Here is a 25,375-nt window from a genome sequence, read left to right as displayed (position 1 = left end):
ATTATGGAAGAGACTGCCCGAACTGCTGATTTTTCTCAGGTGCTCGAATGAGACAAGAAGTATTAAAGAAGGCTTTAGGGGCGACATAGTTGTTGAAGTGGAAGAAAAAGGTAATTATTTTGAGACAAGCTTTATTGGTAATCGAAAGCTTCCGTGGTTAGGTTGATTAGAACTATAAATCAAGATGTAGTTTCTGGAGATTTCAGGAAAGAAAAGAAAAAGAAAATGCAGGAAGCAGGTAAGTGAGTTAACATTAGGAAGATCATCCTTGAATCAATTCAGCTTCTGAACCAAATAGTCCTTTGATTTCATTATCATCTGCTTTATATTATTATAACTTCTTGCTAATATCTAAGCAACTATTATCTAAGATCGTAATCATCTGAGCACGTTGATGAGAACTTAAGTTAACGGAACTAGTTAGAATTATTTTTTTAAATACCCATAACCCTTTGTTCTGCTTTTATCCCTTCTTTTATTGTTTCTCTTACAAAGAATAAATGACACCTCAAGGAGGGTTAAATTAAAATACTTATTACTCTATAGAAATGAACCCTACATGATATTTCAAAACCAAATTATGACTCAAAAATATACATTACTAATAATATTATATATAGCTACATGAATTAAAGCTATATATGTATGTTTATATATAGTTATATAGTTTATATCTATATATAGTTACACATATATTTATATACATATTTGGATAGGTAAATTTATATAGATGCGTTTATGTTAGCATATATGTGGCCATTCTTTTAAAATTAAAAACTGTAGTTTCATGGATTCCATTTGCTATATGGTTACATTTTAGGGATTTTAGATATCCAGGACAAAATTTAGACTATTTCGTACTTTGTGTACAGAAAATCCTCACGAGTCATGCAAAATAGATGGACTTTTTGTGACACAGTCTGCAAAGAGCTTCAAGCATATATAACTCAAAAACAAATTTGTTAGCCTGAAAAAGGTCAATCATATTGTCATTAATATAGTTTGTTTTGGTTTACTACTAATAATAGAATTTTATTGAACCCATGTGTATATATCTGAAAAAACAACAAAAAACACATGATATTCTTAAGGCATTGTTTAAAATTTTCTCCAATATATAGTGTATGCATGTCTTTAAGCTGTTTTATTAGTAACTGAAGTATTGACAAATGGTTAGGTGGAAAATATATATCTCTGACATTCTAAAAATATTCCATTAAAACCGGCACTCTCAAATAATTCCCTATATTTAAACAAATTATGTGTTCAAGGTCCCCAGAACTCAAAAGTGTAAAAATTTTTGTGTACACTTACCAACAGTATCACATGGTTCATCTTTGTGTACACAGAAATCTTTCCTAGAAAGAAAAATAGAAAATTGAAGATAAACTTTTCCACAAATAGAGGTTATGTGACTCATTTTTAAGTTATATGAACAACTGAACCACATCTGTTATGTCCAAGAATTTAATAAAACTGAGAATAAGATTAATTTTTAATTCTAAGAAAATGTGAGATTAAATTTTTATGATACATTTTTATCTGATATAATCCTGAAACATGTTGTCCTTATTCATGAGACAATATTTCAAAAATAAAATTCCATCTTGCTTTGAATTTACAGAATTTCACTTTTTTATTATAAAAATATATATATACCTGGTGTTGAAACATGGCTTTCTGTTTAAAACATATTATAAGATCCCTACTTCACATAACACAAAAATAATTTCCAGATTTAAGATTTAAATGTAAAAAATAAAATTTAAAACAACATAAAATTTTATATCATAAGATTGACAAATTTTTTAAAGACTTATAATAATCATTTTAATAAGGGCATGAGGAAAATAGTACTTCTACATAGGCGACATCTAACCAAGAACAATATTCTATAATTTGCTCTTTATTTGACTACTACATCTTGGAGAGCATTCCCTAACAAGTTATGAGCTTTGGAGGGAAACTCTATGAAAACAGAAATTTTTATACATCTTTTACTAGGTATGTGACCTTAGGCTCCCCCAGATAATTCAGGATAATCTCCTAATCTCAAAATACTTAACATAATCACATCTGCAAAGTCCCTGTTGCCATATAATATAACACAGTCACAGGTTCTGTGGATTAGAACATGGACATTATTCTGCCTGTCACATTCACTTAAAATGTCTAAAGTTAAAAATTATCTTTAGTCTACTCCTGAAAAAGGTAAGGACATCAAATGCTTTCAATCCAACCTCTTCTTTCAATCTTTCATGTAATTTTTATCTGACATTATAATTCCATCTCAATTTTTAAAATCTCAAGTTAGTTTTTTCTAAACCATCAGTGCTTATTTAGATTTGCCTATCTACTTAGCAATTTCTTTTCTTAGTAATATCTTGTATCTTTACTTTCTAAAGAGCTCATTATTCTTTTTCTTCAAGTACATTCTTCAGCATCTCCTTAGTTTGCATTTATTCATACTGGAACATATTCTCATTAGCTTGTATTTACTCATAATGGAACAGTAGCAGAGTATAGAATTTTAGTTGGCTTTATTCATCCTAATTGGGAGATATTGAAGATATTATTCAAGATATTGAAGATATATTCAAATAACATTGAAGATATTATTTCACTTTATTCTAGCATTCATAAACAGATTAGAAGTCTACAATCACCTCGTTCTTCTTTCATGTATTTGGTTTCTGGTTAATTTTTTTTATTGAGCTATAATTGACATATACCATGGTTTCTGGTCAGTTTTAAGATTTCTTTTTGTCTTTGTAGTTCTGCAGTCCCACAAAGATGTGTCTAGGCACTGATTTTTTTTTTATTTCTCTTCTTTGGTACTTTGTATGTTTTTCAATTTGAGGATCCATGAACACATAAAAATTTTTACTATTGTCTCTCACATTCTCTCTACTCTCTTCTAGAACTTCTTTAGGTGCATGTTAGTTCTTCTCATTCTGAAGTCTGTAATTCTCAAGCAACCTCTTCTATTTCCATCTCTTAATCACTCTATGCAGCCTTATGGGAGAATCCCTCAGATCTATTATCCAATCCACTAGTGCTCTCTTCAGCTGCATCTAATCTGCTCTTCAACTCAGAAATTGAGATTTTAAGTATACTACCATATTCCTTTTATAGATGTTTTATTTTCCTCATTTTTAAAATCAACTGTTCTTTTTTCCAAAATATATTATTCTCATATTCTAAATTTTGTGTGTGTTTTAAATCATGTGAACACACTTTTTTATAATGTCTGCCAGTTTTTTTAATTATTCTTTATTATGACTCTTGGCTCTTACAATGAAAGATGTTATCATCTTATATTTTGGAATTCTATTGTGAACTCATTCAGTTTTACTTTATTTGTGGTTGTCTTGTGTGGTGTAAGTTGAAAGAGGGCCCCTTTAAAGCAGTTTCACATGTGCTTTCATGATGTGTTTTAATGTTGGAATCACATTTGTGGTAATGAACACCGAGAGGAGCCATTTTTTCCTAGCCTAAGGTCATGGCTGAGACAGAATGCTTCCTACTGACAACCTGTGCTTGTTTGCAGAGCTTTTACCAGATCATACTTTTATTAAGGGTGTAGGTACCTAAGGGTTCTCACTGCATGTAATCATTTCAGTTCCACTTTCCCTCTTTGTACAGCCTCAAAGCCTTTTCTCCATGTGGGATTTAAAACCACAAAACCCAAATTTTTAAGTCTAATAAACTCCCCCATGGCAGCTACCGCATTACCTCAGGAGCTTACTACATTTTTTGCCAGAGCCCTCTTCGTTTTTGGCTTATCTGTGCATGTAAAAGGATGTTTATTATATTTTTTCTACAATTCCTAGATGTCTATAATGGGAACATTTTCTGATTATCTAGTCAGCCAGATTACCACATAATTTAAAAAATTCAATACAATCTGCGGCCTACCATATAGTAATTAAGCATAGTGAAACATATTTGTTTATCGTTGACATTAGATCTTAATATACATAGAAACAAGCCATATAGGCCTTATTCTATTACTACATTTTATATCATGCAGCTGCTTTTCCCAAACTCTTTAAAAGGCTGCATAACTGCCTCAATAAGATGTTCACATTGACCTCAATTGATATTTAATATTTTTTCAAAGATATCTTTCTACAACTTGGAATTATGTTAGTTATAAATTATTGTAAAAAATAGTGACTGTTACAATATTGTCATTTTTATTCTTTAAGGTTGGAAACATAAAAAAAATTAAATGTGGGTAGCCATGGGTATGAATGAACTGGGGAATGAAGAATTTTAATATAAATAATTAATTATAATTTTTTACTATTCCTCCTGGTAAATGTCTCACAGAGATTATTTCTATGAAACAGATGTAGAATCAACTCCTGATTACTAAAGTAATGGGGAGAAGGGTAGAGCCTGGATAAAGAAGTTAAAACGTAACCTTAAATATATTTTCAACATAAGGCACAAAATGGACTTAATATAAACATAATTCCTTTAAATCACATCCAATATTTAGGAATACATTTACCATCTGCAGTTATAAACAACAAAAATAATACAAGTATGATAGTTTATCACATGAATTGCTTCACAGAAAAATCACTGGAAGATTTATTATTCCTGTGGGTCTCAGCTGAGAACACTTCTACAATATTTCACAAGGACTCAAGGAAGGGAGGGACTCAGACTCCCTTGCACATTATTCCTTTTCCCTTCCTTCCGTCACTTAATTAACTCCACCCTTAAATATCTGGCTTTGGTTTATTTTAGTGGCCTTACTTTCTCACACCTCTGCTTTTATAATGCATGTCAGAGATATCTTTGCTCTAGAAAAGGCCTGTTGCAGAGACTCTCTCACATGACTGGCCAAGGAGTGGGTCATCCTCCAAATGCAGTAGACACAATGTAGTATTAGGATGTACTGTCTGCTGATTACTTCATATTTCCAAATAATAGGAATAGTAGGGCATGTTTTCACTAATTTGTAAAAATTTTAATGTTTTTCTCAAATATGCTATTATTTTTTTCTGATAAATCCATAAACTAGTTAGGCCATCCTGGTTAATTGAAGTTGGCTGTTATCACTTGATACATTAATCTTCACTCTAAACAAAATATTTTCTGTTATATAGAGAAGATATAATCCTATCAATATTGCTTGCATATGCCTTCAAAGTCTACTGTTCCAACTGAACAAATGTTGCAAAGTGGATTCATTTTTGTTAATTATTAAAAAGTAAATAGCAAAAAAAAGGAAATTTTAATGATTAAGAAAATGTATATATATACAATGGAATACTACTCAGCCATAAAAAAAGACAAAATCATCCCATTTGCAACAACATGGATGGGCCTGGAGCGTATTATGTTAAGTGAAGTAAGCCAGAAAGAGAAAGACAAACACTGTATGATCTCACTCATATGTGGAATATAAACCAACACATGGACAGAGAAAACTGTACTGTGGTTACCAGGGGCAGTGGGGGTGGGGGGTGGGCACTAGAGATGAAGGGAGTCATATATATGGTGATGGACAAACAAAAATGTACAACCCAAAATTTCACAATGTTAAAAACCATTAAAACATCCATTAAAAAAAAAAAAAGTAAATAGCAAAGAAAAGGAAATTTTAATGAACTAAATAACCAGACTGTTCATCAGCATTGGGGGTTTTAATATTATTTATGTCGTATGATGTAAAAAATGATCTTTCTGAAAATACATGCCAAAATTAGAAAGACAACTCTAGATAAGGAGGGAAGACAGACTTTTATCTCATAAAAGGTAACCAATTGAGCTACTCTACCCTTAAACTTCTCATAGGTTAAACTAGTGGTCGACATTTCCTTCAATATTCAAGACTCAAAACTGAAAACCTTACAAATCCAAGCAAAACAAGACTTCTCTTCATTAGAACATTTGTTCCCAGGATTATAATCAAAGATTTTTAAAAAGCTGAATGATTTCTTGACAGCCACTGAGGTAAACCCTAACCATTCCCAACCTCCATCATCTTTCCATTGGGAAACCACTTTCAAGTACATCATATTTTCTGGTCACCAGTTTCTAATCAAGAATTTGGTCCCCCAGACTGAATCCCACTTTTTCAGAGGATCTAAAGTGGATAATATAGTAAGAGAATGTGAATGGCTCTGGATCATTCAAACCCAGTGGTTGAGATTTCTAGAGTTTTCTTCTTCACTGTGTTTCGGGTTGCCTGGTTCTTCAATTCTTCCTTTGATTCTCAGCATTACACAGAATAGTCTCCACCTACCAAAAAAATCCAAAAAGATACCTCTTCTGGTACTCAAGTTGGGCAAAGTTGGTCTCTGTGGCTCAAAACCAACACCAAATGATATAGAAAAATGTATCCCCCCAGTGGTTTGACCTATTCAGAGTCTGAATATAATTACAGATGAAGAAGAATGGAAAAGATTTGCTGACATTTTTGTTACAAGTAAATGACCAGATATATTTAGCATTTCTCTGCATTAGAAGATATAAAAATCAAATTTATCATAGGGACACCAAGCCTGGTTGTATAGGCTGTGTGCTGCATAATTCTAGGGGCACATTTACATACACAACAATGTAAATGGCTCCCTCTCCTGTTGTGTATGCACAATCTATACAACTGGATGTGGTAAGGGGCCAGCCCCCTGGAGTAGCGGTTAAGTGCTCGCACTCAGCTGCTGGCAGCCCGGGTTCAGATCCCCGGCGTGCACCAATGCACTGCTTGTCAGGCCATGCAGATCAGCTCAGGGCTGATCTTCCTCACAAAACAACAACAACAACAACAACAAAAAGATGGATGTGGTAGGATTCATTAAGTGCCTCTTATATGCCAAGCACTGGACAAGGGGAAGAATACAAAGATAAATAAAAAAGGCTTCTACCCTGAAGGCAAAGAAGAAGACACACAATCACCTCTGTAATGTGATAAGGGCCCCAGGATGGGTGAGGTAGAAGTCTGGGGAATTGTATTAAATAATGAATATTTCTATTTTGCAATTGCCTTTGCCAGCAAACAAATGGAGAGAGAAACATCCAAAATAGATGATATTGAACAATATGGTAATGCAGAAAATTAAAGAACCACATAAAATCAAATCTTCACCTTAAAGCCAAGAATCATTGAGTGTAAAGTATATTCAGATGTAGGGGGAAAGGGATTTTATGTGCTTTTTCTAAACATACAATACATCATATCATAATGCGTGAAGCTGCAACATGACTGTTTGATTTACGTAATGTGAAACAAGGGACTTCATCTGTAACCAGACAACACAAAACTATGACAAATGCACCGCTTATTGTCAAGGGCACTTAGAGTCCTTCACACAGCCAATTTCTGTTGACTTAACAAACACATGAATAAAACACATTATTTCAAAAAACACAAGGTCTTTTATCCAAAAGCACTGGAAGTACCTCTCAGTACAACTGAAGAATAAATTGTCAGCAGCATTTAAAAACCTCAGATCAGACTGTAACTCTTAATCTTCAATTCTTCAACTGTCAACTTCTTTCCAGAGGACCAAAATAATGTTTTCTTAATTTCATAATATTCAAAGATTTTTGGGGGAATGGGAGATAAAGATTTGTTTGCTGACTAGACCTGTGATCATGTGAATTCAAATTCTCTCATATTTGGCTTATGGTGGCTCAGTGCGCCTAAAGGTTGCATCACAGAGTTTCATTACGTGAGTTTATGGAAATGACACTGTTAGACTTTGGCAACGGGGAAAGCCAATAAATTCTGCTTAAGTTCTGATTTATATTGAAAAAATGAAATGCGGCCTTTAATTTCCAAGAATGAAGATGGATCTGAGAATAAGTCTCATTGTAGAGTTTTATAGTACCCTGGGATATACCTATAAATGATTCATTCAAAAATTATTCTATGATTTGTATTAAATTAATACATTTATATATTTTATTAAAGTTACTTGCCAATGGCATTAGTTTGAAACTAACTTTCAGAAATATTGTACATAAACCAAAAGCATTTCAATAAATACAAAAGGTAAAACTATCATTAATAAAATTAAATTCTAAGTTAAAGAGTATTTCAAGGGACATAAACTTATGCCTTCTTCATGTGAAAGAGAAATGTGAAAATTACACTCAGAAATCATAGAGTTGACAGTTGGGAGAACATGTTTCGTGGTTCTGTTACTATGAGCCCACAGCACCATGTCAGCTTTAAACTATTTACTTCATTGTATCCCACACAATGATTTAACAAATATATTACTGCTGATAGGTTCAGATTTATATAAACATTCTTCATTTTAGAATGGTTGAAACCAAAATTAATAGCTGAGCTATACAATTTCTTCCTACTCATGTGCTCACGTAACATATAACATTTAATAATTATCTAAGTTGAGCATTCGCTAGAAACTAGGCTGGTTATGAGTTTAACTTGTCAAATATGGATAAGAACATGGAATCCATGGAGATTAAAATTTTTATTTTATTTTTCACAATTTCTTTACCAAGCTAAAGATCTGATCACCTTTATGTTTAGACTAACGAAAAAGGGATTCTTCTTCCTTAACTACTCAAACCATTCATTTATACTTTCCTGATCAAATGGTTCTAGGTCACTTAGAAACAAAAAAACATCCCCTTTAGTGGGCTGATTTTCACTGTTATGGCACTGGAAGCAGTGATATGGAGAAACAGTGATCTTCCACATAAACCTTAGCCCCACAGGTGAGCCCAGGGAGAATTATTTGTCAGTATCGGTCAATATTTTAGATGTGTATACCCTTTGACAGAGAAAGTACTTCTTAATCACCCTAAATAAATACTAGCACATGTTTACAATCATATATAGGTAAAGCTATTTATACGACATTTTTCTCTAAACATGAAAAATTACAAAGTTACACAAATATAGTTACATAAATTAGGATATTTATATGCAATAAAATAGTATGTCTGCTCCTCCCTCCAAATGATATAGACCAATATGAGTCTATCAGTTTCCTACTGCTGCTGTAACAAATTACTACAAACTTAGGCTTAAAACAGAAAAGTATTATCTTATAGTTCTAGAGGTCTGAAGCCAAGTATATAGACTTACTGGGCTAAAACCAAGGTGTCATCAGGACTGCATTCCTTGAAGTAAACTTTAAAATTTGTTAATCTCTTATTCAAATAAAAAAATTCTTAAAGTCACAAATAAGATAAATTTTAGTATGAGCTGATTTCACAGAAGACCTCAAAAATAAAGTGATTTAAAATGGCCTGTACATTTAATCACATGATGTTTCCAAATCTACCCTGTCACTCTGAAATGTCATTAAGGAGACCTCTACCACAGAAAAGATGCATGTTTTCAAAATATATTTTAACAATCTTAACAACATGATTTAAATAAAATTAATGTGAAAATCTAGCAGAGAATTGAGAAAAACATGAGATAAAAACATTAAATCTTAGTTACTTGTTAAATAACTTGAAATGGACTTGGGCCTTTATTTTGCTTATAATCCTTTAGAAAAGACTAACATCTTTATATTTTTTAAAAAGCTTTTAATTTCTTTTTTTCCTTCTAAAAATATTTAGTCCAGGATTATCTTATACATAGATATGAATATGATAATGCCAAATTTTTGTCAGTCTAAAGTTATATAGGTTAAGAAATAGAATAGTTTCCAGTGCTCTGCACATAAAACAAACTCAATAAATTCACAGAAAAAAAAGACTTTATTATGCAGTACAGAAAATGCGCTGAAAAAACTATGCAGAAGAAAATGCTACTTCTACTCTTTATACATAAAATTATTTCCTGTGGCTCTTTTCTCTTGCCATAAATAGGCTGTATATAAACTGTCTATAGAAAAGCTGATAATATGCAGGATTCAATAATCAATTAAAGTGTCAGATAATCACTTTCTTTAAAAAAAAAAAGATCCCTGGGTGTCACCATTCACTGGAATTGGCTGTAATTTCCAGTAGTCAGTCTTATAAATTCAACTTGTTGTTCTCTGCTCCATAAATGGACATAAAACTAAAGGAACAGAAACACAAACTAAAGTGAGAAAGTCGTCATGCATAGTTCAGACTCCAGAAACCTATTTGCTTACACTTCCTTCCTTTGTACTATTTGATATAGATAATGTGAAACAAGGGACTTCATCTGTAACTAGCCAACACGATAAAACTATGACAAATGCACTGCTTATTGTCAAGGGTACTTAAGAGTCCTTCACACAGCCAATATCTGTTCACTTAGCAAACAAATGAATAAAAAACAAATAAAAATGATCAATGAGATTAAACAATTTGCCAAGTTCACACAGCTCATAACTGGGCTAGCTTAGATTAAAATATAGGCTTATTTGTCCCCAGTGTCCAATACACTGTCTATTGTATCAGACGTCCTTGATCCTTACATGCTGTGTTAATTTCCATTCATGCTTCAATCTTCCTTTGGATTGAAAATACTTCCCAACACAGTTTTCTGCATTTATTTTTGCTATTCCTTTTTCTAGGTCTTATTCATTGCCACCCACTTAATTTTCTCATCATTTTTCTACTCATCCACCTACTTAATGCTGAAAAAGTGAAACCAGATAATAGCTACATTAACCTGAAAAAAAAGGAAATAATCTGCTGGCTTATATTTTTTTTCTAAACATTCATATATTTAACTATTTGAAAAAGTTAGGTGTTTATTCCTTTCCTTTGTCATTACGTAGCAAATATCAGACTTTATAGACCAACCAAATTTGGGAGGCAAGTCAGTCCAATATGAATAATTTAGCAAAAATCCAGTAGCTTTGGTATACAAAGTAGACGTACAGGCTTTCAAACAAGCAAAACATTACAAGTTTCAGTATTTTATTGAACTCTTCAATGAACTTATAGTGAAAATCCCAGGGCAAAGCAGGCTCTCTCTACAGAAATGGAAAGTGTAAATTATTAAATAAACTTTCACTGGATACAGAGAGCTAAAAGAAGAAAAAGGGAGTAATATTTGTTTCACAATTCCTACATTTCAGGAATTTTACATATTATTTTCTCATTTAAATTTAAACCTTAACCTGTTCATAAAAGTAATACTAGTTATATTTAATATATTAAACTTTAACCTCATAAAATGTTCTCAATCACTAGAGAATATCTTTAGCAATAACAAATGATTTTTAAATGTGTCTAAGATAATTTGGGATGGAAAAAAAATTTTATAAATAAGAAAAGTGAATTTTAACCATGAGCTGACAAAAGTATCAATATAAAAACATTTGCAATATAATGATACAACAAAAGATATTTCTGATAGCATGTCTTTCACATAAATAAAAGTTTGCACAGGATCTTATGCAGTTATTTATGCTTTGAGAAAATTATTAAATGTTCATTGTATATTACATGTTATACAAGATGTCTTATATTCTTCACCCTGTTCACCCTGTACTACTATCCTCATTTTTTTTGATAATAATGAGACTCAGAGAGGTCAATTAGTGAACTCAATATCACCAGCTAGTATTTGGATAAATACAGGTCATATCTATTTGATCATCTTCCTTAATGAGTTTTAAAGTTTTATATATTTATATATTATATATGTGTACACACATGCACACACATATATACGTCTTGGATACAAATTCTTTGCTAGATATATGTATTCCGACTATTTTTTCTAATTCTGGGGCTTGTCTTCCCATTTTCATACCAACATCTTTTGGACATGAGATAGTTTTAATTTGGAGAAGTTCAAATGATTATTGTTAACAATCTTTGATTAGTGCTTTTTTGTATCCTAAGAAATCATTGCCCTCCCCACGGTCATGAAGATTATCTCTGTTTTTTACTGAAAGTTTTATAGTTGTAGCTTTCATATAGCTTTCTATGATCCATTACGAATTTAACATCACACATGGTGTTAAGCAGGTTGAGATTCATTTTTTCCATATAGGTATTCAGATGCTCTAGGACCATTTGACAAACAGACTGTCTTTTCATCATTGAATTATATTGGTAGTTTCACTGAAAGTCAACTGATCATATACGTGTGGCTATATTTCCAGACTCTTTATTCTGTTTCATTGATCTGTATGGCTAACTTTCTGCCAAAACCACACTGTTTTGATTACTGAATCTTTATAATAAGTTTTGAAATCAGATAGTGTAAGTACACCCAATTTGTTCTTCTCTACAAAATTGTTTTAACTCTTCTAGATCCTTTCCTTTACCAAATAAATATTGGAATCAGCTTGTCAATGTCTACAAAAAAGACTTCCAAGATTTTCATTGAGATTATAGTGACTCTATAAGTCAATTTGGGCAAAATGGACATCTTGATAATATTTAGTCTTCCAGTGAATGAACCTTTATTTAGATTTTTAATTTCTCTCAGCAGTGCTTTGCAGATATCATTTTAGAGGTTTTACACATATTTCATTAAATTATTCATAAGTATTTTATGGTTTTGGTAGTTACTATAAAATTTTTCCAGTTCATTTCCGCTACATATAAATACAATTGTTTTTATATATTGACATTATATTCTGTGGCCTTGAAAAATCCAGTTATAAATTCTAGCGATTTTTCACTAGATTTCTTAAAATATTCTTTGTACCAAGTCATATCATCTGTGAAGAGAGACACTTCTTATTTTTTCTTCCCAATATTTCTACCTTTCCTTTCCTTTTTCCCACCTTACTGTACTGCCTATGATCTTCAGTACAATATTGAAAAGAAATAGTAAGACTGGACAGCTTTGCCTTGCTTCCAGTCTTAGGGAGAAAACATTTGGTTTTCGCCATTAAGTGTGATGTTAGCTGTAGATTTTTTATGTGTACGTGCAGATACCCTTTCATAGATTAAGAAAGTACCCTTAAGAATTTATTAAGAATTTGTATTGATAGGTTTCCCCTCCCCCCCCCATACATTAGACATATCATTTCCTTGTTTTTTGGACTCATTTTTTTCTGATGGGAAGTCAGTCATCAATCTTAACGTTGATTCCCCTGTGTCATGTATCTCTTTTCTCTGCTCGATTCAAAATTTTTTCTGTATATTTGGTTTTCATCAATTTTCCTATGATATGCCTAAGTCTATAAGTTGTTTATCATCAAATTCGGGAAAAAATTTTGCCATTTCATCTTCAAATAATTTTTCTTCCCTATTCTCATTCTCTTCTTCAGAAATTCCAATTACAACTACATTAATTGGTAAATCCAATACCTAAGCTATCTCAGGGTCAGTTTCCATTGACTACTTTTCCTTAACCATGGGTCAAATTTTCATGTTTCTCTGCTTGGCTAATTTTTATCATATTCCAGACATTGTGGATGATATATTATAAAGATTCAGGATTCTGTTATCTTTCTCTGAAGAGCGCTGACTCTTCTTTTAGGAAGTGGTTCAATTACTGGCTGATCACTCTGAACTTAGGTAGGTTTAAGTTTTTTCTTTGGTAGGTAGCATCTATCAAAAGCTTAAAATGATTCCCAAGTCTTTGTAAATTGGTGGGACTCAACCTTCAAACTCTACATCCCCTAAAGATCTTACTGGGGCTTGGTTCCAGGCTTTGTTAGGGCAGGTCAAGACTATGCGTTTCTCTGGATTATGGTCCCTACTATGAGGGTACAGCCTTTCTGTTTTCTCAGCTAAATGTCAGGAGTAATGACAAGTTATTAAGAAGGTTGCACCACTTTGTGGTCTGAATCTGCTCAATTCCTGGCATCTTTTTAAAATCTAAACTCCAGAGCAGCAGCATTTTGATAAATTTTGGGCATATCAATCTGTATATATTCAGACCAGCCTTGCAAAGTTCTCATAGCTGATCTGCACACGCACTTTTTGGCACCTCTCCCTGCATAGAACCCTCGTCTCTGGTGCTCTCAGCAGGACCACTGTGCTCTACATGGATTCCAGCTTGGTGTACCGATCAAGAAACTGTCCCCAGGCAAAAAGCTGGCTTGACTGTGGGGCTCACTTTAAAAATTTTCCTTCTCTCAGAGATTACAGTTTTGCACTGCTCATTCTCGAATGACTGGAAGCAGTTGCCTCATAAATATTTTCCAGTTTTATGGTTGTTTATTGCAGAAGTCCAGTATTAGGTGCACCTGATACTGGAAGTCCAATTGTACTTTTGCATAAAGATTTTTTTCATCTTTATGAATTATTTATAACTAGAATAGTTTTTAAATAATTCAGCAATAAGAAGCTATCATGCATTCAACAGACTCCTTACAGAAAATCACGTTTAAATGTCACTAGGTATTCTGTGAAATGTGTGATGTGATGTGAAATGTCAACACTGTTGACAGTAAAATTAAATTGCTAGTGAACAATGAATTATTATTCATTTTTACTAGCTCTAAGCAAGATAAATTTATGAATAATTACTAACACAGAGTGTTCATATAGAATATACTGTTGCTCATTATTTCACCTCCTTATATTTATACTTAATGCTGTATTACAAATGTTTGTGAGTAGTTGACATTCACAATGTAACCCAAAATTAATTAGCTAGAGACTTCATTGAAATGTTTTTCTCAGATGGAACCAGGAAGTTTGTCAACTGCTGAACTTAACATACTGGGTTATTTTATATGGTGATGACTGAAAAACATACACTGCAGGTTCATAATTTCAAAGTTCCACCAAAAGTCACCATAGATTTCACTTATCATCATCAATGGCTATGTCTTCTCATCAAAAATTAAGGGTAGGTCCGGCCTGGTGGCATGGCAGTTAAGTGCACCCGCTCCTCTTCGGCACTTCAGGGTTCGCGGGTTCGGATCCCAGGCGTGGACTGATGCACTGCTTGCCAAGCCATGCTGTGGCGGTGTCCCATATAAAGTGGAGGAAGATGAGCACGGATGTTAGCCCGGGGCCAATCTTCCTCAGCAAAAAGAGGGGGATTGGCAACGGATGTTAGCTCAGGGCTAATCTTTCTCACAAAAATAAAAATTAATTTACAAAAAATTGTAAAATTTTTTCAAACATTAAGTAGCCAAATGCTTTGTCAATATGCCATCCAATATGTGGCTGTTCAGAATCAGTATTATGAAATGAAGAAGATGACTAATACCATTATGCTAAAAGTTTTTTGGAACACAAAATCTGGAATAAAAGCTCTCTATGAAGGAATTAATAGAATTAACAGCTGGCCATCGAATTAGGAATGTCATTTAATTGACTTTGGAAAATTTACCTTGTTATAAGTATAGCTGCATCCACTGAAGTCATGTCCTCTCCCCAGTTTGTTGTCATCTCTAAATGTATGTCATTCTTTTTGCCAAATTCTTCATGTTGCCACTTACAAAAACTCTCTAGCATTTTCTCTCCATGGTGCCCAATGTATAGATCTGCCTGCAAAAGAAGAGATTTCACTTCAAGGCAAATTATTCTCAGATATACAAAAAACTAAAAACTGAGGGGACTTCTTGAATTACTAAAGCAGACTGTTGACCATAACATTAATTAGAACCTGGAAGACATTCAGGATTATTTTAGCCTGAACTAAAAATCTTAAAACTTTGCAAAGGTACGATAATTACAAAATCTGCTTAATGCTATTCTGAAAAAGGAGAGAGGTCCAATGGAATATTAAAAATGTGGAACTTTTAACCTTAAATAACTCTTTATTTCTACAGTTTAAGAACAAAGGTTTTCCAAGTGCCAGTAAAGCAGCATACTAAAATGATGCCACAGAATAGACTCCGTTTAAAATGAATTACAGATAAGAAAACGTTTTAAAAGTACACGTTTAAATAAGAAAATAAAACTGTCATTAAAAATTACTTTTTAAAATTACATTTTGGAAAGTTAAAGTTTGTTGTCAGGATCCTTGGAAACTAAGAACATTCCATTTTTGGAATAAAATTGAGGTATTAACGAAAACTATAGACCAGTTTTATGTATACTTTAAGTGACTCAGTGGATATTTCTGGATTTTGAGTCAATAAAAAGCACGTCCCTAACATTCCCTTTACTTAAAAGTACCTGAACACAACTTGTCACCCACTTAATTGAACAAAAAACTCAAGACTTTCTTACTGGAGTTTCATGGAGCAGAATAAGCTTTATCACACGAAGATTGACCTGCACACCAAGACTCTTGTGTTGGAAAAGGTTAAAAACCTAAAAATAAATAAAAACAAAAATCCTAAAATAAAACTGAAAAACATCTTAATTTTTCTTAAAGCCCAGACATGGGAGAAGTCTCAATTTAGTTGAGAAATCTTTTATATATGTATATATTTTTTAAATCTAAATTATTTAAAAAGTACCTAATAAGCAATAATAACTTAACTAATTCATTTTAGATACCAAGAAATTGAGACCTAGATACTTACTGCAACCTATACAGTCTAGGCATTTCAACGGGTGCAGAGGGAAGGCTGGGCTTTTCACGATACTGAAGAGAAGAATTTTAGTATATAGACCCTAGAATTTTTCTCAAGACCACAAAATGCCAGTGTCCTCCTTTCTGCCAAGAAACAATCCTGAAAACCCAGCCTGCTTTATGCCACCTCCTAATTCATTCCTTAGAGTCTTTTTTCTCTCCTCAGGCTAGGTGCCAAATAGGAACAGGGTTTTCAAAGCTCCTCCCTTCAATACTGCCCATGAAGACAAGCTTGCAGGTCACTGTTGCTTAATGGTTTCAGATCATTGTCGTAACTGGTTTTCCCAAAAGGCAGTGTGTGTAGCAATGTGGAAAAGCAAGGTGAATTTTTTATGTGGTATCTTGATTTTTTGTAAAATATAGTATTTATTTAATTTGTAATAGAAAAAATAAAACCGGCACACCAAAGCCATGCTTTCAGAGATAGACTACTTGGCAGAGGCTGAAGTTGGGAGGCTATGTTAGTCTACCCTACATAGAATGCTGGTGGAGTGTTCAGGAGGTAGCTGAACATAGAAATGACTGAAGTGTGGGAGAATCTGTTCACTGAAAAAACAAGCTGAATGATAGTAAAAAATATTAAAAATGGGAATTTTACAAAACATATTATATTTATCCTTGAATCAGTGGTTCTTACCCTGCCTTATACGGTAACTGGAATTACAAATGGACATTTGCCTTTGGCTTTTATTTATGTTTATTCTCCCCAAAGAACCACTCTTCACTACAACTTTTTAACTCTGCCTTGAAAGAGGTTTACCCAACAGGGTATGCAATTAAGTCAAAGGATTCATTTGGTTGTAAGCATCCATAAGATGCTAGGTACAAACTAGATATCTGCAGTCCAGAAATTGTCACCTGAAGTTAGCTACATGTGGTTCAGCTGGTTAAAAATTTATGTAGTAGCTATTAGGTCTTACTTGTCAACTAGTATTATATCTAGCATCCAATTTTATATACCTTATAAGAGCTCAGTGGATTTCTGTTCCACCTCATAATCTATAGTACTTTTGGTGGGGCCATGCATTAAACAAACATTATAACATTTCTGCTAAATTCAACAAATGGCCTTTTATAGAAGAGAATGAAAAGAAGGGCACAAAAAAAGAGAGAGATAAAAAGAATAAAGAGTTTTGCCATACCAAAATTAACAATAAGGGTGTTTTTTTACTAGAAGATGTGAATTGTTATTTTGATATCTCTTTTGAGATGGATCAAATTTGGTATACCGAAAATAATTTTTTACTGATGTCAATAAAAGAAAGGAATAGTAATGAGTTAATTTTGAAAGAACTTCATTATACTCACACAGTTCTTCCTTAGAGTTTTCTTGAAAAAATTCCAAGCGCACTTTAAAGTTTGCCTACCATATTTAAGATGGTTAGAATGAATCTCCTGGCTGCATCTGCTCCATGATAGGAAACCATTGCTGGGTCTGCAACCACTACAGTCTCTATGTTGTATTCTTGAGGTAATTTGTATGAATATCGTTTCCCTCTTCCACTTTCTGTTATTTTTTTAGATCTAGGTCTTCCTTTATCTGCAACAGAGAAATTAATTTTCAAATTGCCTCTATCTTGGCAAAGTAAATAAAAAATTTTTGTTTCTTCAATAATTTTAAAACATGTTTATTGAATACCAACATGTGTGGATGATACAATGGTGAGCAAAACCAAATAAGTTCTCTGCACATATGGAATCTAAAAGGCATTTGACTTTGGAGTATGACTTTGGAATCAGACAGACTGGACTTCTACAATTTGTTAGTTCTACCACTTGGGAAACTAACATCACCCAGTCGGCCTTAGTTTCCTCATCTGTAAAATGAACAATAATAACACCTACTTTCTAGAGTTGTTGATGGCTTATAGTAAGATCACATTAGTAAAATTTCTAGCACAAAGATTCGTATAAATAAAATAACTCAATAAATAAAAGATACCATGATTTTCTTTTTCAAACCAGTGACAAAATAAAGTTTTACTTGCAAGAAGTGCCTGGAGTGACTGCCCGACACATCCTAATTTCAGGCTGTTGCCCCTATTACTAAAACATTATGCATGAGTTACAAAGGATTTGGTTCTGCCTTCCATCAGAAGTTATGACCCTGGGGTAATAAAGATTCCTCAAACAGAGCCAAATAAAAGCAGTAACCACAAATAACGTATTTACAAATTTAACTATATGAAAAAAGAAAATTTCTGCTTATTAAAACATGCCACTATTAGAATGAAAAGCATACCACCAAGTCAGAGAAGATGTTAACAAAACTTTTCCATAATAAAGAAATAAAAAGCTACTCTAAATCAATGATGGACAGAGCCCAAATGAAAAATTGGCAAGGACGTGAACAGCCATTTCTCACAAAAAGGATATCCAAATGTCTAACTAGCATATGAGAAGATGGCTCAATCTCAGTCTTCAGGTAAATGCAAATTAAAAACACAATAAGTTAAATTAATTAAAATCTCTAGACTGGATAAAATAAAGAGATGATTCTATCAAGTGTCGACAAGAGTGTGGGGACCCTCTTGTGGGGAAGTCCCATATGCATACCTGCTGGGAGTCTAATTTAGGATAAACACTTTGAAAAACTGGTTGGCAGCATCCACTAAAGTTGAACATTTGCATACCCAATGATCAAGTATCTAAAATATATACTCATCAGAAATGCATTCAAATCATGTGTACAAACTATTCATAGCAGCACTATTCTTAATAGTTCAAATAATCATCAGTAGTATAGCAGACAAAGGAATTTTGGCTTATTCATACAATAGAATGCTATATAGCAATGAAAATGAACCAACTACTGCAATGTGCAAAAATATGAATTAACCTCACAAACATAACACTGAGCAAAAGAAGCCAATTACAAAAGAGTAGGTAGCATATGATTCTATTTATGGAAACATCATAAACTGGGAAGACATGATGTGAGAAGTCAGGACACTGAATATCTTGGGGTAAGAGAAATTAGTGCCTAGGAATGGGCATGAGGGGGACATCCGTGGTGCTGACATTTTCAATATTCTGATCTGAGTGGTAGCTATACGGTTACGTTCATTTTGGAAAAATTCAGCAGTTGGACGAATCATTTGTGCAACTCCCTGTATGCATGTGGTGCTTCAATAATGAATTTATGATTCTAACAGCTTTATTGAGGTATAACTTACATGCCATAACTTGTAGACATTTCATTGTACTATTGAATTACTTTTAATAAATTTCTACAATTGTGCAACCATCTCCACAACCCACTGTTAAATCAGCTATCACCTGTTTCTCTCCTTGCCATTTACCAAAATTCTCTTGATATCACTAAACTGTTATCATCTCCTTTCCCAAACTCGTACTTGTGGGCCGACATCTTTTATATTCCTTTACTATAATTTTAGTTGAGTCCCTGGAAGTAAATACATGTGTTCACTGGAGTCCCATGGAGATAAAACATGTGTGTTCAAATAGTCATGTTTCCCTGTATGTGTCTACCTTTGTTTTGAATTTGGAGATATGTATTCTCATAGTACTAGTCCATCATCTTGGATTATGAGAAATTCCTTTTCTCAAGTCTTGTTCCAGGTGCTTTGGCTTTCCAATCCAATTCAATTCTATTCTATTCTAGGTCACTAACTACCTCTTCCACCTTTCTTGCCTGCTAACATCTTTTTATGGAGCTAGGAGTAATTTATCTCCTGAAATCTTGAACTACTGCTTCCCTTCTATTATTGACTTCTAGGCCCAACTGAGTTAGTTCTGAGATCTAACACGAACTGAATCACACGACTATTCCTGGAAACTTCACTAGTCTCAGATATCTCCATAATTTGCGGTTTCTCATATTTTTCCAGCACTGGCACAGATTAAAAAACCATTTAATGAACAAAAAGTTTTACCCAATATCAAGTAGAGTCAGTTAACTAAGTTAACCAAAGTGTTATGAAAAATGAATGAAAAGACTCCTTATTTAATGAAAATAAGCGTTATATCACAAAACAAGACAATGCAAAAGGACAAAAACAACAGTAGCCATCTGCAACAAAATCACTATAGTTAAAAGTAAACTTTATGGATCCATATCTAGTACCAGCAGTTAATATCCAAGACCTTGATGAAAGACAACATAAGAAAGTGGTTTTGTTAGAATCTTGAGATCTACAACAGTTAGGATTGAGTTTTGTAGTTTTTCTAATTGTAATCTTAATCCTACATGCAGCTGTATGTTAGTATATTGTTATACAAACTTATAATATTTAGTAGGGGACATTCTTACAAGTACATGAAAAGATTCATCTTGGCAGGGTCAACACCTAATAAACCTATATGGGAAAAAAATTTATATATATCTGGCAGCACTCCTAGGTGGATATGTCATTGATCTTGCATGTGAAAATCACGCAGTGGTAGGATTAGAAAGTAGACATCATCGTGAGTAAAAAGACTCAGGGGAAGAAAAGGGAGGTGGTCAGAATTACTCTTCCCTGTTGCTATTGTTTGTTTTGGTTTATGCGTGGGGAGGGTTGTTTAACTTTTATTTTCAAATGACTAAGTAGATAATGTGAGATATCAGCAGAGGAGTTTGCAAGGAAAGATGATGGGTTCAGCTTTAGATTTGTTAAGTCTGAGGTGCCTGAGAGACTCCTGAGAGAAGTTACTAAATACCTGGCAGTCCAGAGAGAGGCTTGGAATCAACGTGTAAGTGAAGTTGAACCCATGGATTTGGATTATATCACCCCAGGAAAGCATGTGGAGTGAGAAGTAGAAAGAAAAGGAAGAAGTCCCAGGAAATGCCTACATTTAGGGGGTGTACGTGTGAAAGAAGACATGCCCACGGAAGAGACAGAGATGTAAGAAAAATAAAAGGAGAGCTAAAATGAAACCAAGGGGATAGTTATAAAATAAGGGGCTTTTGAACTGACCAAGAGTGGTAGATACATCACGTAAGAGAGAGAAAAATTTATTTCCTTTATTGCCCCAGCTAGTGACAGCTGTGTTGGCCCCAGAAGGTCAGTGTGCTACATTCTTATTTGCATGTTCTATTTAAACAGGCTACTTGAACATTCTAGGTTTCTTAAGAATCTCAACTTCATGGTAGACTGCATCATACAAGTTAGCCACTGTGTGTGAAAATCATGCATATTGAAGTAATCTTTTTATTAAGTTACTTCCTTTGATGTCTTCATTTTCTACATCAACTATGCTGAGATCATTCTTCATTTCCCAAATCCTGAGACCATTTTCTACCCACATGCAAGTATAAAAACAACATAGTTGATACCGCACACTTCCAGTTAGAGACGAAATTTTAAAAAGCGTATTCACCAATGCTCACTGTGTGTTCTCCATAATACGCTCCACACGCTGACAACAATCTCCACAACAGTTATGGATGGCGTATGGAAACTATTTCAGTAGTGGTCTGGTTAAGTTAGCTAAGAATAGCGATGATCTCTATGTCCTGCTCAAATAAACCGGTCTTCTCAATTCTATAAATCTCTTTCTTGTTCACAGTGAGTCCTAGACATACCCATCAGTTTATAATAAAATATTAAGGAATATATATTGATAATGTCAATTGCCTGCTTAAAATCTTCAAAGACCAAACTTGCGTGCTGTGGTAAAGACTGTATCTGGAAGTTCTTTACCACAGCACACAAGTCCCTTCATTACCTAGTCCATGACTATCTTTACAGGGTTGGATCTCATGTCCATACTGCAGACATTTGGCTCCAGCTTCCCTAGTTAATGCTTTCTCCTGCCTTTATACTTTTGCATGTATTGTTCCTTCTGCCTGAAATGCTCTTTCCCCATCTAACAACATGCACTAAAAATTTCACATATATTTTTCATTTTCACACATAATCTCATTTAATTCTGACAACAGCCCTGATTCCCGAGTGTTATACCGCCTTTTGCATATGGTAATGGAGCTTTTCAGAGAGAGAGTAAGTTTTCCCAAGTCACACAGCTAGGAAGTGCCAGCATAACAATGTAAACACAGGGAGTCTGACCCCAAAGTCCATTATCTTAACCTGTACACTCTGTTCTCTTTTCTCCCTGTAGTCTGAATAAGCTTTACTTGATCTTTGAGGCTCAGTCCCCCAAGAAGCTTGAAATCTTGTGCACTGAGTCTGGCATAGTTCTTGTTATACTACAGTATAATTACTTATTTACCAGTTTGTCTAAAATAATACATTGGTTGCCTCTTGAAAATAACAGCTCTGTCATTTAGCTCTACATCCCTGTGTGGTGACTGGTCACGCTTATGTTGTAAATCAAGAAACTAAGGTTCAAAAGTTTAAGGGAATTGAAGAAGAGTACCTAGCTGCAGTGAGACTGAAGCTATGCCTTGAACCCGGGGCCTCTGACTCTCAACCTCATATGCCTTCCCGTCCTGTTATATTATCTTTTAATAAAAGAACACAACAACGTCACTGTAAAGTATAAAGGTCCCTGTTTAGAAAAAATATTCAAGTAATCAGTACATAGAAACATAATATACCTAAGGCATTAAAATGATGAAGGGGAATAGTGCAAAGACCAGGTTGAATACAAGTAAACTTTATGATTCCATTGTGCAAAGACAAACACTGCAACATTATCCAAATCTGAATCATATGTTTAATATGTTAATACACCAGCCTAAAGTAAGAAGGGAAGACCTATAATTAGACATATCAGTATAAGCAAATGAATATTTTATTTTATAGATTGCTAATTTTAAAATCATTTTTAAAATTCTAGGCACTTAAAAAGCATCTGAAAATAGGTAAGCTTAGTAAATAATCCAACTGATGATGGGTTAGCACTCTTTGCACACAAGTGCTTGATCTACATAGGTCAATTTATATATAACAGTCATGCCTAGAAAAAAACCCCATAAATTAGAAACTTTATGAGCAATGTTTCCCAAATATGAACTATGTATTTATGCTTTATAAGCCTATTAAAATTAAGCATTTTCTAGAAACCCTTCCTCCGTGCCTAATGGCACACAAAGCCTGCTTTGTGTCATCCATGTACATGAGTAATTAGAACAGCTGGAACTTACTATGATTCAAAAGTTGCATAGTGCAGCTTTTTAGTATAACTCATACAAGGCAATCTCCTTAAATGGACTAAATCGAAGTTGTTGTTGCTGTTATCATTTCACAATACAAAAGCGTTTTGCTTGTTCATAATGCTATGACTTTGTCCAGCTGTTTTATCTCCTTTGTGTTGACAGTTCTTAGAATAGAGAAGAGGAATGTGTCTTATGTAAATTGACTTGATCGTGAACATCGTGACACAGAGATAGATTCACTTAACCACTTTTGAAGATGATTCCCATGAGTTTCCACAAGAGAAAACAGAAATCACAAATCATTAATTTGAGATAAATATTTCTAAACAGAAACATATTGTAATTCTTTCTGAATGTGAACACCCTAGACAATTGATGATAAGAACATCCTATAGCCTCTGCAAATGTTACTTATTGTCACAACTCATATACCTAAACCAGCCTCAAATATCATAACCAATTTTAGAATTGATATCTTGGCACTAACTACACTAATACGTAACTTTAAATCTGCAATTCAAATTTTAAAATCTTTACAGCAAAAATTCTTCAATAAATTCATATTTCCTCAGATTCTAATTGGAAATATTTCTCATATCAGTGAATATTCACTGAGATGTCTGAATTATATGTCTAGAAAGTTTTCCTAGGGAAACTTCTAATGATTTCCTGAATGTTGGCTATGACTTTCAGGTCCTACTGATGTAATAGAAATCATTCATTTTTCCTTACTGTTCTTGCTAATGCCACAGTTCTCTGCCAAGGAAAGTAAGGAAGTGCACAAAACAGTCACCCCCATTTTATTTCCGTGAAGAACTGGCAGACAAACAGAGACTAGGATCCGATGGTTGGGAATGTTTATAAGCCTCTGAAACTTCCAGATTTAAGGTATTCTGATACTGAGAAGAAAGAAATAAATCTTTACTCTTCTCCCTTATTCCTCTGCTGATTTTAACATCCAAGATGATTTTTATTTGGGTCAGATATTAAAAAAGGAAGAAAAACATTGAAGATGCTCCTGGTCAAAGTAAAGAGATATCTATGATGTTCTCATAGAGGTGACTAAAATAAGTCTATGAGCTCACAGTATTCAGTTTCAGGAGATCTGGAATTCTCTGTGTCATTTCTATTCCAGTGAGGTGAACAGTATCCCATGAGGAACACGTCACAGTTTAAGAGACGTATAGGGCATGTTATATATCAATCTCTGAAGTCCTTCTAAGTTTCTATTTTTTGATATTAAAATGTATTACTCACAGAAAACTAAAAGGTAAGTCTAAAATAGGTACATGTAATTGTCATTAACCAAAAGAGATTCCACATGGAAAAAGATAAAGCTAGTAGATGGATAGATGGATAGATGGAAGGAAGGAAGGAAGGAACAAAGGAAGGAAAAAGTTTTTAAAGGATTCATCTCACATTGCATATTTAGTTAAACCCTTTCAGGAGAAGACATTACCTGAAATGATACCACAGTAATGACTGTGAGGAGCTGGCTTCTCTGTGACTTTTTCCTCCGTGGACCTTTTCTGCCTATATACACGGTGTGGGTGACCCGTTATGGCCATCGTATCATTGAGTGGTTCAATAAATATGAAGTCCTCATTGAGCTGTATAAATCCCATCTGGAATATATAACATGAAAAGATATGTAACAAATACCATTTAAATAAATTAGATTCTAGGTTCTCCTACTCACACATACTCTATTTTCTTTCACGTATATGCATACTTTCTTCTAGTAAAGCTACTTTAGCACCCCACTAATAAGGTAACTGTCTTCCCGTTTTATTACTTCATCTTTACCTACTTTATTGCACTAGCATAAACTTCATTTAGCTAGTCTTAGCCTGTGTGGGTGGGAGGCTAGATGCCAGCAACAGATGCACAGTAAAACTTCTGGAATGTTAAAGGCTCACTTTGGGAGACCCATG

The 25,375-nt window shown here is 33.7% G+C and overlaps 1 protein-coding gene across 1 annotated transcript in view; it reads right to left on the bottom strand.

Moving 5' to 3' along the window:
• Positions 1 to 25,375, bottom strand: part of ADAMTS19 (ADAM metallopeptidase with thrombospondin type 1 motif 19) — a 228,082-nt gene that overhangs the window by 157,151 nt on the left and 45,556 nt on the right. Inside the window, exons 3-7 of the mRNA XM_058539839.1 lie at positions 24,901 to 25,066; positions 17,746 to 17,918; positions 16,030 to 16,113; positions 15,185 to 15,342; positions 1,315 to 1,358 (exon numbers count right to left, since the gene is read on the bottom strand). Of these exons, the coding sequence (XP_058395822.1) occupies positions 1,315 to 1,358; positions 15,185 to 15,342; positions 16,030 to 16,113; positions 17,746 to 17,918; positions 24,901 to 25,066 (625 nt within the window). The remainder of the gene's footprint in view (positions 1 to 1,314; positions 1,359 to 15,184; positions 15,343 to 16,029; positions 16,114 to 17,745; positions 17,919 to 24,900; positions 25,067 to 25,375) is intronic.

The sequence above is a fragment of the Diceros bicornis genome, chromosome 1 (genome assembly GCF_020826845.1).
Source record: "Diceros bicornis minor isolate mBicDic1 chromosome 1, mDicBic1.mat.cur, whole genome shotgun sequence".
NCBI classification, from domain to species: Eukaryota; Metazoa; Chordata; class Mammalia; order Perissodactyla; family Rhinocerotidae; genus Diceros; species Diceros bicornis.
This window is presented reverse-complemented; position numbering and strand designations above follow the sequence as displayed.